At 36.1% G+C, this 16073-nt stretch overlaps 1 protein-coding gene across 4 annotated transcripts in view; it reads left to right on the top strand.

The window, feature by feature from the left end:
• The first annotated feature begins 804 nt into the window (after positions 1 to 804).
• The window catches only part of SLC17A1 (solute carrier family 17 member 1), an 88723-nt gene continuing 73454 nt past the window's right edge, over positions 805 to 16073 (top strand). For 3 of the 4 annotated variants that reach the window (XM_074348201.1, XM_074348199.1, XM_074348200.1), the window contains exons 1-8: positions 805 to 1275; positions 2474 to 2558; positions 9538 to 9710; positions 11543 to 11776; positions 11873 to 11960; positions 12311 to 12397; positions 15256 to 15374; positions 15478 to 15639. In XM_074348201.1, coding sequence (XP_074204302.1) covers positions 2531 to 2558; positions 9538 to 9710; positions 11543 to 11776; positions 11873 to 11960; positions 12311 to 12397; positions 15256 to 15374; positions 15478 to 15639 — 891 coding nt within the window. In that variant the 5' untranslated portion in view covers positions 805 to 1275; positions 2474 to 2530. The remainder of the gene's footprint in view (positions 1276 to 2473; positions 2559 to 9537; positions 9711 to 11542; positions 11777 to 11872; positions 11961 to 12310; positions 12398 to 15255; positions 15375 to 15477; positions 15640 to 16073) is intronic. The other variant, XM_010974222.3, reaches the window with a different exon arrangement.

The raw sequence follows: 16073 nt of genomic DNA, 5'->3' as shown, positions 1-16073 counted from the left end.
GGAAAATGCAGAATCTAGATTTAGAATTCAGAAGTAACTTCAAAGAGAATCACAGAGCAGTGTGTAGCTTTGGGGTCAGCAAACAGAATGATGGTTCCTTCCTGGGTAATCAGTATCCAGAACTGGGGATATTGACACCAGATGGGAACGTTGTTTACTTAAAACATGGATGTTAAACAACAGCTGACCTGGGGCTTTCAATCAATAAAAGAGCTCCTTTCCCAGAAAATGTCAGAAATTGCCAGCCTTAGTACCAAACAGGAAAAGAAGTACAAACATCCTGAAATAGCCAGATGAAAATCAGAACCTGGACTTCAGAAGAAGAAAAAAATCCAGCTGAATAAGAAGACATCAAAGTCTCTTGGGCAAACTGGTTAAAGGTTTTCAACATTCTTTAGAGAGAATATAACTGGTTCAGTTTACACAGCATATTCCATGTGCCAAACACTTATTAGGCACTTTAAAAGCATAATACATTTTTTAAATGCTTAAGTATGTAAGAAACTACAGTGCAAATCTGTTGAGATTAGATAGCTCTATCTGATCAGTAGTTTGCCTTCAAAGAGTTCTAAGGCAAAATGTTCCCAAGTATTGTTATAGATAGGAGGCTGAACCATGAGAACTTACGAGGGAATTCATACTCTTCAGAAGACATGCCTCAGTAAATTGTACCCCTTTCTGAGTAGCTTACATATTAAACAGATGTGACCCTTGGAAGAGACATGGAGAGGGCAGTGCAGTGGGGAGGGAAGTGAAAGGGGAACAGTAGCGAGAGGAGGGGAAGAGGACAGGAGAGGTGAGGTTGAGAGAAGAGAGGAGGGACAGAGGAAGAAAGGAAGAGAGGGAGGGGGAAAAAGCCAATAGGGCATATATAACACATTTAGAAAGCCACAGTATACCTGTCAGAATACTACTGTGCACACAGAGCCATCCTCAATAGAAAAATCCTGGAAGCACTTATGGCCAGGCAGGTACTATCTCCTGGTAAGGAAAGAGACCAGGGGGTCTGTCTTTTATGGTCATGAAATATACCGGCAGATTTCTAGGAAGTTTCTAGTCCATTGGATGATTTTAAGACTCATAGTCCTCCCCTGAAGATTCAACACAAGAACAGAAGTGAAGTTAAAAATTAAATTTCCAACTTTGACCTGGGGGATCAAAGGATATCATGAAGGATTTAAATAGCTGAAATTAGCAAATCCAGAAATACAGTATTAAAGTTGAGAGGAAAGTCTTCACAGGGGAAGAAGGAATCACTTTTCTGTCCTGAATCAGGTTAGTGATTATATACGTATACACTACTAATACATTAACTGTTAATTAACAGTTCCCCAGAGGATTAATCAAGAAGGCATCTTTGTTAGATATCTTACCAACCAAGTGTACTTAGCAATCTGGGGAAATTTGGGGGGAAAGTATCTATTTTCACAAGGGAAAGAAAAAACATTCCTAGGGATGAATGTGAGGTGGACAGTTATGTAGATAGACAAGAGAAGCTTGTATTGTGTGGTGTATGTTGCTTGTGCATCTGTGAGTGGTGTAGTGTGTGTTGGAGAGTATAAATATTTTTGTGATGTATGTGGTGGTATGTGTATGTACTGAAATAAACTGCAGCCCCAGAAGATGTTCCAGTGTATAATAATGGTGGTTGACAATCTGATCACTTAAAAATACTTTGCAAATCCAATTTTAGCAATTTTGAGTGTCTTTTGAGCATCTCGTGTCATATAAGCTGATATGGTCAAAATTCAAGGTGTAGACCAATGTGTAGCCAGCTCATTTTGGTGCTGACCTCCAACTGAAAAGGGCTGCCTGAAATGAAACCTCTTTGCTTCATTCACCCACTTTGCTGAGCTTCTCACCAGTAAATACAGACCTGGCAGCAGGGGTCGTTTTGTCCAGGGTAGTGAGTGGGGAGGGTGTGAAGGATGATTTGCCTCACCTTGTAAGGGTGATATTAAAAAGTAGATCTTTTAGCTCTGAAGATATAAGAAAAGTAAAAGAATTTATTTTACCTTTAATTCCTTTTCTGATGTTTTTCCTTTTTTTTTTTTTTTTTTTTTTTTTTCGTACATCCAAGTTTCTGACCTTTAGTAATCTCCTGTCTGAAAAACTTCTCTTCATACTCCCTGCAGGGTAGGTTTCCTGGCAATGAATTCCCTCAGGTTTTGTGAAAGTCTTTATTTCTCTTTCACTTTTGAGGGCTATATCACTGGATATAAAATTATGATTTGGCAGGATTTTTTTTTTTTTTTACTTTCTATTGTTTTCAGGTTTCCTGTATATTTTTAATCAACAAAAATATCATAAAAGTGAAATGTCAAAGCAAGAGCATGTTAAGAGTTGAATGGGCACTCATGTAACAAAGCAAGTTTCCCTCTGCTGGATGTTTTAAATCAGAGAGGAATGCTAGGTGGATTTTGGTCAGTTCCTCCTTGTGTTATGCTGACGTCAGTGTGTTTTGCACTTGTAGTGGGTAGAAAACGAACCTTTCAGCAAGAAAAGAAGCAACCAGAACACACTTAGGCAAATGGATAACCGGCTCCCTCCCAGGAAAGGTAGGAATTATTCCCTATCTCATCACACAGGCTTTCTCCTTCTGAAATATGACACCATAGATTCCATGTGAGAGAATTTTTTTTTTCATTAAATCATGAATGGAGTCTTAGAAATGTTCAGGAAAGCAGATGAAAAAAAAAATGAGTCTTGCTGTGGTTTTCCATTAGGAAAACCCTAAATGAAAAGAATCCATGTATGTTGGTTGTTCGTACTTTGTTATTTTGATTGTTATACACTTGCCTGTTTATCTCTTGGTGGAGACTATCAGAAAGAGGTGCACCATTTTGGTTCTATTTTAAAGAGAAAGAGATCCATGGATGGAAGTGAGGCAGGACAAATGTTCTTGAGTCATCGCACCCTTGGCCAGCAACAGCTGGATATCTACATAACTTTTTTTTTAGATTGTTTATCTTGAGCAGGGCAGGGGAAAGACAGTAAGGAATTACTGCCTTCAGATTGGAGTTATGTCCATGTCATGGGAAACAAAATTCCAGAAGAGGGGGTGGGCAACAGATTGTATACTTTTTCAATTTATATAAAGGTTAGTGGTCTGCTAAATTATATATTTCTTCTTGTATCAATTTTGATACTTAATTATTTTGATATTTTTATATCGTGTCTTTCATCTGCATTCAAATTTTATGAGTATTTCAACGTTATGAACATATAAAACATATAAACATATAAAAGATATGAATAGTTATATACATAAACATAATACAATTAATTTCTATCCTTATGCTTAACATTTCCTTCCTTTTAGATTTTGGGTTTGTCCCTTTGTCCATGTTTCAAGTTTTTGAGTTCTCTCTTCTGATAAATATGTTTAGGGATGTACATTTTGCTCTAACTTTCCATGAGTTTGACATGCAATATTTTACTGTTACTCAGTCCCAAGCATTTTAGAACACCCTTTGTGATTTTTTTTTTAAACTCAAGACTTATTTAGAAGTAATCCCTGTTCTTCGTGGAACAATGTGGAGAGAAAAAAATGAACAAAACTCGAAAGGGCACCCCTAACTAACTATGGCAAGTCCTCCTCCATACATGATGAGGATTGCTTCCCCTTTACCCTCTAGAGGTTTTTGTTATCCTCCTCTAGGGATTTTCCCAGTGTTTCCTTCAGCTTTCCAGATCCATTCACTTCCCTTTACCTTTTGAGAATTTTAGAAAGGATGAGGCTGTTTAGAAAACTTTGGAGCAAGTCATCCTCAGCATGTATGTGTACATGAGATATTTTTCAGAGGACCCAAGGACAGTGAGTTGAGGCTGCAAGTCACAGGTAGAGCTGGGTGATGATTAAATTTCTGAGGTGTCCTTTTCATCCTTCTGCTCAGTTTCAAGGTTTAAACAGGGCAAAAAATTTTGTCAGTCTCCCTGGAAATGTTGGGAGGCAGTACACTCACCCTTGACTGATTCAGTAATTCTTTGGCATCTAACCATTTAGGGAGAAGTTCTCTTACTAGACCTTCCCATTGCCAGGGCTTTGATATTTGACCCCCCATTCCCTAGGAGGTGAACAAAAAAAACCCCCAAAAAACAAAAAATCCTGAGATCAATATCTTCAGGCAGAATCTTCCTTCAACCCATCAGTTTACTCCATGAGGACTCTGGTCTTCACTAAATCTTTGGGCTGAATAGTTCATCTTTCCTGACAGATTATCCATATTTTCAATGAAATATTATTTTAACTACGTTTTATCTAATATTCTTATCTGTTTACAAAGGAAGATTAGAAAAACTAATTTTCCAGTCACTAATGCTTTTTTTTTCACTTAACAATATATATATAAAGAGTATCCCACATTTGTACATAATAAACTTCCATCATTTTCTAGAGTTCCATATGAATTTGGCATGAATATATTGTAATTTCTTTAATTACTGATTTACTTCATTTATTTTAAATCTCTTACTGCTTTAAACAATTCTTCAAAAATGTTGTATGATATAAAATCCAATTCAGTAGGATTATATTAAAAAATACTTATACAACTAAATAAAATAGCCTCAACTATATAAAGCAAAATTAACAGTCCTATAAAAGACACAAAAATCCTATTAAAATATTAGCAAAACAAATTTAAGAATTTATAAAAACATTTTTAAAAATCACAAAAACTAAGTCTAGTTTATCCTAAGAATGAAAGAGTAGTTTTACATTAGAAAATAGGTAACTATGATTCAACACAAATTAATTTTAAAAGGAAAACTATATGTATCATCTTGATATAGAAAAATATAATTAACATTCATTTCCAATGAAAACTGTTAGGCAACTATGAATATGGGATAGAAACCAAACCAAAGCGCAGAGGATAAACAGAGAGCTCCAAGAGCCACAAAGATTATCCCCAGGCCTCAAGAAAAATCCAACATTTGTCTAGCTGAATTTCAAAAGTCTTACAGATCAATGATTCCTTTTTACTCTCCATTCTTCCCCTTTTGGAACTTGAATTTCTGTATCAGTTTTCCTGTGCCTGTCCTACCATTGTATGGTGGGACCACTGAGGGCATGTAACTTACTTAGTTTCATTAAGTCCACAGATAAAGAGATACTGTGCCCAGGGTGGATTACTTTTAGATGCCTCATCCACACCTGTTTTAAATTATTTGGATGATGAGATTTTGGAAATTTGAGCTAATGAGATTTTGATGAGATGTTAGACTTGATACTGTAATGAGATGAGATTTTTATGAACATCGGGATGGGGTGAATATGATTTGCATATGGGATGAACATGGATCTTTTGGGACCAGAGGGTGAACTGTAGTAGGCAGAATTCTAAGACTGCCCCCAAGATTCTGGGCCCTGGTGTACATACACCTTCCTCCAGTTATTTAAGCAAGCACTAAGTGAGGTGCTGCTTGAAAGGATTTTGCAGATCTAATTATGGTCCCTAATCAGCTGATCTTAAAATAGGGAAATTATCCAAGTAAGACTGATATAATCACATGAGCCCTTTTAATCTGGGTCCAGAGGTCAGAGAACAATTAGAGAGATTCAAAGCATGAGACGGATTCAACATAAGGGAGATATTTTCCTTTCTGGCTTTGGGGATAGAGGAGGGCTGGGGGAGGCACATGACAAGTAATGTGAACAGCCTCTTAAACCTGACAGTAGCTCTCAGCTGACAGCCAGCAGGGAAATAGCAACTTTAATACTATAGCCACAAAAAAAGCTGAATTCTTCCAGTAAGCTGAACGAGCTTGGAAATAGATCCTTCCTTAGAACTTCCAGCTGAGAACTCATCTTGGCTAATCCCTTGACTTTAGCCTTTGACACCAGGAGCAGAATATCCAACCACACCATGCTAAAACTTCTGATCTACAGAACTGTGAGCTAATAAATGGGTGTTGTTTTAAGCCATTGTTTGTGAATTTTTTTTTTTACGCAGCAGTAGAAAGTGAATATACTTTGTAAAGCATAAAGCATATCTATAACAAAACCTTCAACAAACATTATCCAAAATGTAGAAACTTTAGAATCACTCTGTGTTAAGTCAGGAATAATGGCATAAAACCAAGGATATTTGATACAATCAATAATACACTGGTGGTTCTGATCCAGTGGTACCGTGAAATTAAAGATAGGAGGATAGGAAAAGAAGAAATTATCATTATATTTGAAAGTCAAGTTTTATATCTTTATACCAACCACAGACAATTTAAAAACATAACTAAGGAAACACCTAATTATCCTTCATTGAGTTGTAACAACATAGGTTTCCTCCTCTTTTCTTTCAGGCTTGCCAACAAATGTGCTTTTGGATCTGTGCCAATCCAATATGCGATCAGAGATTCTCTGTCTACATATTTTTTTGGTGGGGGAGGCAGGATTATTCTGCTTACTACACATCCCGTAACAGTTATTTGAGTTATAATGAGTTCAACCCACAATGATAAATTTCACTTAATTTAAGATATAATTTTATTTGTAGAGATATAATTTTATTTGTAGAAATCTAATTGCCACAAATCTTTTCTGGAACATATTAATTGCTTAGATTAAGCCACATAATTTCCTATAAATTTTTTCTTCCTTTTTCACCCTCCCCCCTTTTTTTGACCTCCCTAACCCATTTCTCATACTGCTCCCCACCACTGTGTCCCACCTCTGGCAACTACTAATCTGTTCTCTTGATTTATTTATTTATTTTATGATTCCACACCTCAGAGAGATCACACAGTGTTTGTCTTTCTCCATCTGACTTATTTAATTTAGTGTTAATGCCCTTGAGGTCCATCCATGTTGTCACAAATGGCAAGATTTTATTCTTTTTATATGAAAGCATATGTTATCACTTATATGTGGAATCTAAAAAAATGATATAAATGAACTTTCTTACAAGGCAGAAATAGACTCACATGTATGGTTACTAAAGGGGAAAGCAGGGGGTTGGGGAAGGAATAAATTAGGAATTTGAGATTAACATATACACACTACTATATATAAAATAGATAACAAGGACTTGCTGTATAGCAAGGGAACTATAGTCACTATCTTGCAATAATCTATAATGGAAAAGAATCTGAAAAAGAATACACACACACACACACACACACACACACACAATGAAATATTACTCATCCATTAAAGGAATGAAATTTTGCCATTTATAACAACATGGATTGACCTAAAGGGTATTATGCTTAGTGAAATAAGTCAGACAGAGAAAGACAAATATTCTATATTATTAGTTATATATGGAATCTAAAGAATAAAACAAACAAATGAATATAACAAAACAGAAACTGACTCACAGATATAGAGAACAAACTAGTGGTTACCAGTGGGAAGAGGCAAGAGGAGAGGTGTCAGCTAGGGATGGGAGATTAAGAGATACAAACTACTATGTATAAAATAAATTGGCAACAAGAAATATTGAACAGTACAGGGAAATATAGCCATTATTTTGTAATAACTTTAAATAGAATATAATCTATAAAAGTATTGAATGATTTTGTTGTACACCTGAAACTAACATAATATTGTAAATCAACTATACTTCAATTTAAAAAAAAAGATTTCATTCTTTTTTATAGCTGAATAATCTTCCATTGTATATATGTTCACCACGTTTTCTTTCATCCATCAATGGACACACTTAGGTTATTTCCATATCTTGGCTATTGTAAATAATTCTGCAGCGTACATGGGGGTGAAGATATCTTTTTGAGTTAGTGTTTTCATTTTCTTCAAATAAATACCCAGAAGTAGAATTGCTAAATCATACAGTAGTTCTATTTTTAATTTTTTTAGGAACTGCCATACTGTTTTCCATATTGACTGCACCCATCAATAGTGCAGTGTACAAGAATTCTTTTTTCTCCACATCCTAACACTTATTTCTTGTATTTTTCATAATAGCTGTTCTAACCAGTGTGAGATGCTATCCTATTGTGATTTTGATTTGTGTTTTTCTAATGAAGAGTGATGCTGAGCATCTTTTCATGTACTTCTTGACATATGCATGTCTTCTTTGGAAAAATGTGTTCTTCCTCCCATTTTTTTAATCAGATTTTTTTTGTTTGATTTTTGCTGTTGAGTTGTATGAGTTCTTTATATATTTTGGATATTAACCCCTTATCAGATTTTTAATTTGCAAATATCTTTTCCCATTCAGTAGGTTAGCCTTTCATTTTGTTGATTTTCTTTGCTGTGCAGAAGTCTTTTCGTTTGATGTAGTCCCCCTTGTTTATTTTTGCTTTTGTTGCTTTTTCTTTTAGTGTTATTCAAAAAAATCATCAAGATCTATGTCAAGGATCTTACCACCTACATTTTCTAGAAATTGTATGGTTTCAGGTTTTAGCTTCAAGTCTTTAATCCATTTCGAGTTAATTTTTGTGTATGGTGTAAGATAGTGATCGAGTTTCAATCTTCTGCATGTGGCTGTCCAGTTTTCCCAATACCATTATTGAATATTTTAATATTTATTCGGGTATAATTATATAAAATAAAATAATGGATCTTAGGTGTACAATTAGATAAGTATAAACTTATAAACAAGATTCATAGAACATTACATTACTTTGAGGTCCCATCATGTCCCTTTCCAGTCTTCCTCACCAAGAGGGAATTATTCTAATATCTAGCCACATAAATTAATTTTGCCTATTTTTGAAATTCATAAAAATAGTATGCACTCTCTGGTGTTTGGCTTCTTTACTTGAGCATATATTTGTTGAAATTCATCCAGATTGTTGAGTGTATCAGTATTTCCTTCCTTTATATTTCTGGGTAATACCCATTGTATTGACACACTACAGTATGTTCATCCATTCCAAACGTTCCACTATTTTGAATAAAGATGCTATAAACATTTCAGTACTTGTCTTTTTGTAGATACATGTTTTTATTTCTCTTGATTAAGTGCCATTTGTTGAAAAGACTATACTTTCCTCTATGGAATTGCATTAGTACATTTATTCAAAAGCATATGACCATATATATGCATCTCTTTCTGGACTCCCTACTTTCTCCTATTGATGAATTTGTTTTGGCCTTACACCAACACCACATTGACTACTCTAGCTTGAAACTACCTCAAATACATGACATTTTTTAAATGCAATTTCTTTGTGCAGTGTACTATATGAGTTTATCAACCAGACTATTCATATACATTTGGAGAATAAAGCATTTACTTGAGGAAAGTCTTTTTTGTTATTAAGGGGACTTACTGCCAAGAGTAACTCAGTATTTGTAAGTGGTCCTTTTAAAATGGACATGAGCCAAAGCACCTTGAGGACTGGCTTAATTTTCTGGGACATTCTAGTAAGGATTATATTTTAGGAGCTACAAAATTGTAAGATTAGTCCCACATTTTCCTATTGTATCATAACGTCTCAAAGACCAGTTAGTACAATAAAATTTTAAATTAATCTCCAGGAGTCCCAATTTCTGAGTGGCCCTTCCTAAAGTATGTTTTGATATCAGCTGTGTTAACAATGGATACTTTCTGTTCTATGTTCCAGTTCCAAATTTTTGTTCCATTCGCTATGGACTCGCACTCTTCCTGCAGTTCTCTAACGTTGTAATAATATCACAGCGTGCGTGTATAAACCTCACAATGATAGCAATGGTGAACAGCACAGAACCACATGGTTTATCCAACACCTCCACAAAGGAGCTCCAGGATAACATAAAGGTATATCAAAAATATTATCCACAGTCATAAGTTTAAAATTCTATCTTGCCAACTAATTTATGTAGAAGTTGACTGTTATCTTAATTGATATGACAGTAACAATTAGAAAAAGGTCAAATCTTAATCTACCTTGCCAGTAGTAACCTAAATAAACATGTCCTATGACTAAAGTATGCCTCAGTATTTGTAAAGGGCTTTCTTGTGTGAATCCTTCCATGGGAAGAAGAATGAAAACCAAGAGTTAGGGCCTCTTTAGAATCAAGAAGTTTGGACAAGTGAAAAAAGGTAAAGCATTTTAAATGAGAAGTAAAAGTAAGACCAATTTTCTTACTTGTTTAAGTTTTTGAACGTGCAGTATATTTACATGTTTTATTAATTTCATCTATGGAAGGTAATGAGTTGTTACCTATCAGAAGATGTAGTACAGGAGAAAAAATGGAAATAGATGGGAAGAATTTTTTTTTACTGTATTTTTTTTTTTACTGTATTCTTCATATGTCCCTTTATGAATGCATAGGCAAATAAGAAAATATTTTCTTATTTTCACCCTTATTTACCTTAAAAATAATACTCTATATGCAGTGCATTGCACCTTGATTTTTTAAACATAATCATCAGAACCAGGCTCAGATACGACACGTATGTAGGAATTCCTAGACAGAGAATTTAAAATAACTGTAATTAAAATAACTGTAATTAATGTATCAAGGGCTGTAATGGAAAAAAAATTGCAATGTGCAGTAACAGGTTGTCAGTAGAGAGATGGGTACAACTAAATAGAATAAAAAAGAAATAGTAGAAATCATGCAACTATAACAGATATAAAGAATGCCTTGATGAGCTCATAAGTAGTCTTAACATAGCTGAAGAAAGAATCAATGAACTTGAATACAGGTCAGTAGAAACTTCCCAAGCTGAAATGAAAGAGAATGAAAAAAAAAAAAAAACAAAAAAACTTAAACAGAACATCCCAGAACTGTGGACAATGCCAAAATGTGTAACATAGGCATGACTAGAATATCAGAAAAAATAGAAAAGAAGAAAATGGGAAGAAGAAATATTTGAAAAATTAGTGGCTGAGAACTTTCTGAAATTAATGGCAGACACCAAATGACAAATCCAAGAAGCTCAGAGAACACCAAACAGGATAAATACCAAAAAGAAAAATGATCAACAAGTACAATTACCTGGACATACATATTTAAATTGCAGGAAACCAAGACAAAGAGAACATCTTGAATGAAGTAGGAGGCAAAAAAAAAAAAAAAAACCTTACCTACAGAGGAACAAGGATAAGAATTACAGAAGACTTCTTACCAGACACCACTCAAACATGAAGAAAAAATAAAATAAAACCTTTAAAGTAATGAAAACAAACAAAAAACCACTTGCCAAGCTAGAATTCTTTATCAATGAAATTACCTCAAAAATCAAAGAGAATAAAGACATTTTCAGGCAAATAAAAACTAAGGAAGTTTATTACTAGCAGACCTGCCATGCAAGAAAAGCTAAAAGATGGTAGATTTTAATCCAACTATATATCAATAATCACTAAATGTGAATGGTCTAACTACACCACTAACAGACAGAAATTGTCATATTTGATAAGAAATAAAGATTCCCAAAATATCATGTCTGCATCATACTAATTGTAAAATGTAATTATACACAGAAAATAATGTTATAAAAGAATAAAGAAGTCCCATGACAGGATATTAGGCAGAGGGCAGATACCTTACATGGGATAAGCTGGAAGACCAGTTTTCCCGCTGTCCTGAACATCATAGAAAACCATATGCAGAGTGGCTGGACGTGTCTCCTCTTTCTTTCAGAACCCTGTGTATAACTGGAGCCCTGAAATACAGGGGATCATCTTAAGTTCCATCTTCTATGGTGTACTCATCGCCCAAATTCCTGCTGGATATTTATCTGGAATATACTCCATAAAGAAAATGACTGGCTTTGCATTATTCTTCAGCTCTCTGTTTACTCTGCTCATCCCACTGGCAGCTGAATTTGGAGAAATTTGGGTCATTGTGTGCCGAGTACTCCAGGGAATATCTCAGGTATGAAGAGAATGCAAAAACTGAACCAAAAGTTTAAATTCACAGAAAGTGAATTTAAAAAGTATTGGAGATCAAATGTTCTGATCACTCTTTCAGGGGATAGCATTTACAACTCAGCAAATAATATGGGTCAAGTGGGCTCCTCCTTTGGAACAAGGCCGACTCACCACTCTGAGTATATCAGGTAATGATGTAGGGCCTAGCATGTTTAATCCCATTGTCTTCTCAGTCTAGCGTGTTCTTCCCTAGAGCCATGAGAAACATGTATATTTTGAACTTTCAGGCTTTGGAAACCATCTATTCCAGCATCCTCACTTTAAAAGATGTGGAAATTGTCTTGGATGGAAAAGAGGCTTCCTTATCTTAAACAACAGAAAAAAGAGAAAAACAAATATTTTATTATTTTCTTCTGCTCAGTGTTATGTTATAAAAATTTATTTCACTGGAAATTGTTCACTGCTACCATGGAGCTACATTTTCTTGACTTCCAGATGCCTGCATTCATTAGAGATGTTCTTTGTGCCTTCTGATTAGGACTCCTGCTAGGACCTTCTGTTGTCATGCCCTTGACTGGATTCATCTCTGACTCCCTGGGATGGCCCATAGTCTTTTATATTTTTGGTGAGTCTCTTTCTATAAAATCCCAGTTATTATTAAGTATTTTTTAAACATTAAAATAAAAACCAAATATAATGTTCTTACTAAGTCCAGTGATGATACACAAACCCTGCATCAGGAAAGGGGCTGGAAAACTTGGAACTGTCTAGCCTAGTGAAATGAAAACTTGAGACAGCATACCTTGTAGGAATGTCATGTAAGAGAAATGTATACCTGCTCTGCATTACAAAACAAAACCTAATATGCAGGAATTACAAGGAAGGTGAAGTTTCAGCTCCACATAAGAAAAATTTTTCAATAATTATTGCTGCCCAACACTGCTGATCAAAAGTTGGATGAGCACCAATATTCATGTTGTATTCCCATCTCAACGTCATATACATGTGTACAGCAACATATGTCATTTGCAATTCTCATGGGTGTCCCAGTCAAAGGGACTATATACATTATACTATGATAACAGCCTTACCATGAATTGCCTCATGTGCTTTTTCTTATCACTTCAAATAGAGGACAAGTGTCATCATTTAGATGGCAGCAGTATAGAGATTTAAGTACCTGCCTCCACAACTCTTTTATGATAAGTCAACCCAGTGCCCATAGATAAGAAATGCCCTGCTCAAGTTAGTGGCAGAGGCAGAACCAAAACCAAGATTTTTTTTTTGCTCTATTTGAATGGTCTTCTCAATAAACTTAAATAAATCTAAATCAAATCAATACTCTTTTAAAGAACAAAATAATATCTGCCTTCAGGCAGCTGATAATTGCTGGAGAAAATTACCAAACAGAGCAAAGTGAACCACACACTTATATTTGCACTTAAAACAACCTGGCTGTCCTGCTGTGTTTCTCTCCACAAATATTATTTCAAACTTCTCAAAACTTCTCTACTCTTCTCAAATCTCTATAATGTCTCCCTTTCCCTGCCTCCTCTTTCAAGCTACCTCCCTTTTAACAGTCAAAATTATTACACAATCTGTGTATACCCACCGCCTCTGTTTCCTAGCCACCCACTCTCCCCTCAACTTACATCTGGCTAGTGTCTGACCCGTTCTACTATAAAGAGCCCTTGCGGAGATCACTTATGGCTTCCATCAGAGCTGCTCTGAAGCCCAGGCAAGAGGTGCCTTGTCCTGGATTTCCACACTGTTGTGAGCCCATTCTGGACTCCCTCCTGCCAAGCCCTCTTCATAGGGTAGAAGTCTGTGGCATCATGATTATAAGCTCATCAGAACTCATGACCTTTCTAGTCATCACTCCCAGAAATTTTTGCTCATATACAGCCAAGACTTTTTCAGACCTGGCAGGACTCTTTCCCACATTCATTGAATTGAGGCTTGGCCAAGGTGGGTAGCAGACAAAGCTATTTGCAGAGAATATAGATGGAGCATGATGGAGAAGGCAAGAATTTCTACACAGAGCCATTCAAAACTCCTAGCAGTGTGAGAATGGATCTGGGTAGGAACAGAAGCGGTCAAGCCCCAGATCAGTGACCAGGGATTTGTGACCAGTGGAATCTAAGAATTATAAATTTAAACCCAGCTCCCCTGTCTTTTTTCCCTTCAGGCTTCTTTCAGAATTTTTCTCTATCTTTAATTTTCTGCAGTTTGAACATAATATGCCTAGGTATAATTTTTGTGTGTATTAACTCTGTTTATCTTCTCTGAGCTTCCTCCATCTATGGTTTGGTGCCAATCGTTACTTTTGGGAAATTCTCAGTAATTACTGCTTCAAGTATTTCTTCTGTTTTTTTTCCTCCTACTTCTCCTTCTGATATTTCCATTGCACATCTATTATACCATTGTAACTTTCCCACAATTTTGGTCTTGGATATTTTGTTCTGTCTTGTTTATTCTTTTTCTCTATTTGCAATTCAGCTTTGGAAATTACTATGGACATTTCCTGAAGTTCAATAATTCTTTCTTTGATCTTGTCTAGTCTATTGATGAGCCCATTAAAGATATTCTTCATTTTTGTTACAATGTTTTTGATTTCTTAGATTTCCTTTTGATTCTTTATTAGCATTTCTATCTCTCTACTTGGAATATCCCTGCCCCACATCCATGTCCCAGCCTTCCCTGAGCATAGTACCCCTTTCTTCCTCCCCTCATAACTTCCTTCCATAGCTCTTGTCACTGACATTTACTACCTTTTATTTATTTACTTTTCATTATCTCTTTTGCTCATCCATTAGAAAGTAAACTCTGAAGGCAGGGCTTTTTGTCTGTTTTATTCGCTGCTGTATTCCCAGTACCTAGAATCGTGCATAGTACATAATCGGCATTTCATCAATATTTGTCGAATGAATGAATGCATCTCTGGTAGACTGACTAATGAGCGCTATATACCCCTGGTCCTAAAAGAGGATTCCTTATGATCAGATTATTAGTATAAAAAATTCAAAACCAACAAATAATCTGGCAAATTCTTATCAGACTTGGATGATCCCTAAGGCCTAGGCTATATCTTAGGAGCGTGGCTAAGGTCCAGCTCTCAAAACTGGGTGATTGTCAAGCCCTGTGTGGGCTCCACTGTTCCATACTCTCACAGTAGAACACGTTAAGAATCTGTGGAGATGAAGGCCTAAGAGCAGGGAGGCCCAGCTGACCTTAGTGGAGAGATACAGAGGTTAGATCAGGAGAGGCCAGAGGGCTTACCACCATTTCTATAAAATTCATTCTGTTGGGAGAGGCTGCTGTGAATACAGAGAAAGCTAACAAAAATGTAAGCCTTGTTAACAAAGTTTCAAGAAAGAAAGAGGAGGTCCAGGTTCTTGGACCAAAAATGAAAAATGTCAATTTAGAAAAGAAATTCACTACAGACAGAAACAATTCCAATTCTAACTTGTCCTGCTTTGATAGGTGCTTGTGGCTGTGCCTTAACTCTTTTCTGGTTCATTCTGTTTTATGAGGACCCAAATGACCACCCATGTATAAGCATTAGTGAGAAGGAATACATCACGTCCTCCCTTGCCCACCAGGTAAAACACAGATGCTCCACTTTGGTATCTCTCAGATTCTGCACCAAATGAAATGTGTTCCAGCTTGTCATAGTGTGCTAACGATTAATGGGTTCCTTTCCAGGACAGACCAAGTACATCATCTCTGCCCATCAAGGCTATGCTTAAGTGTCTTCCACTCTGGGTCATTTCCCTCTGTAATTTTGCCATATTCTGGGCAAGTAGCATCCTGAATTTGTATACACCAATGTTTATCAACTACAAGTTCCATGTTAATGTAAGAGAGGTAAGCATACCTTCTGTTCTTCTGTTTTTAACTTTATGAAGGTCTCTGCACCCATTTCTTTTTCCCCCATGACTCTCATCCTAGTTCTTGATCTCCCCCCACCACCAGTACTGTTTAGCTAATGTTCTCTACCTGGAGACTCACTGTTTCCAATCATTATGTCAACGTTGCCCAGAACAAAATGTGTAGACACAACACTACACACTCGCCCGCATTCCCACAGACTCCCTACCTTCCACCCGCTGTATGATCACCCTTGTGTATTACTTAAGGCTTAATACCAATGATCTCTGCAGGGACTGGGAATCTTCCCTGAAAGTCAGTTGTCCAGGCTCTACCACCCTTCCCAGCTCATACCAACCCTCTCCCCAGAGGCAAGTCAAAGAGTCCTGGGTTGTGAACCCATGACTCAACATCTTGCTCTGAAAGGACTG

The sequence above is a fragment of the Camelus bactrianus genome, chromosome 20 (genome assembly GCF_048773025.1).
Source record: "Camelus bactrianus isolate YW-2024 breed Bactrian camel chromosome 20, ASM4877302v1, whole genome shotgun sequence".
NCBI classification, from domain to species: domain Eukaryota; kingdom Metazoa; phylum Chordata; class Mammalia; order Artiodactyla; family Camelidae; genus Camelus; species Camelus bactrianus.
Note: the sequence above shows the minus strand (reverse complement) of the source record. Positions and strands in the feature narration are given on the sequence as shown.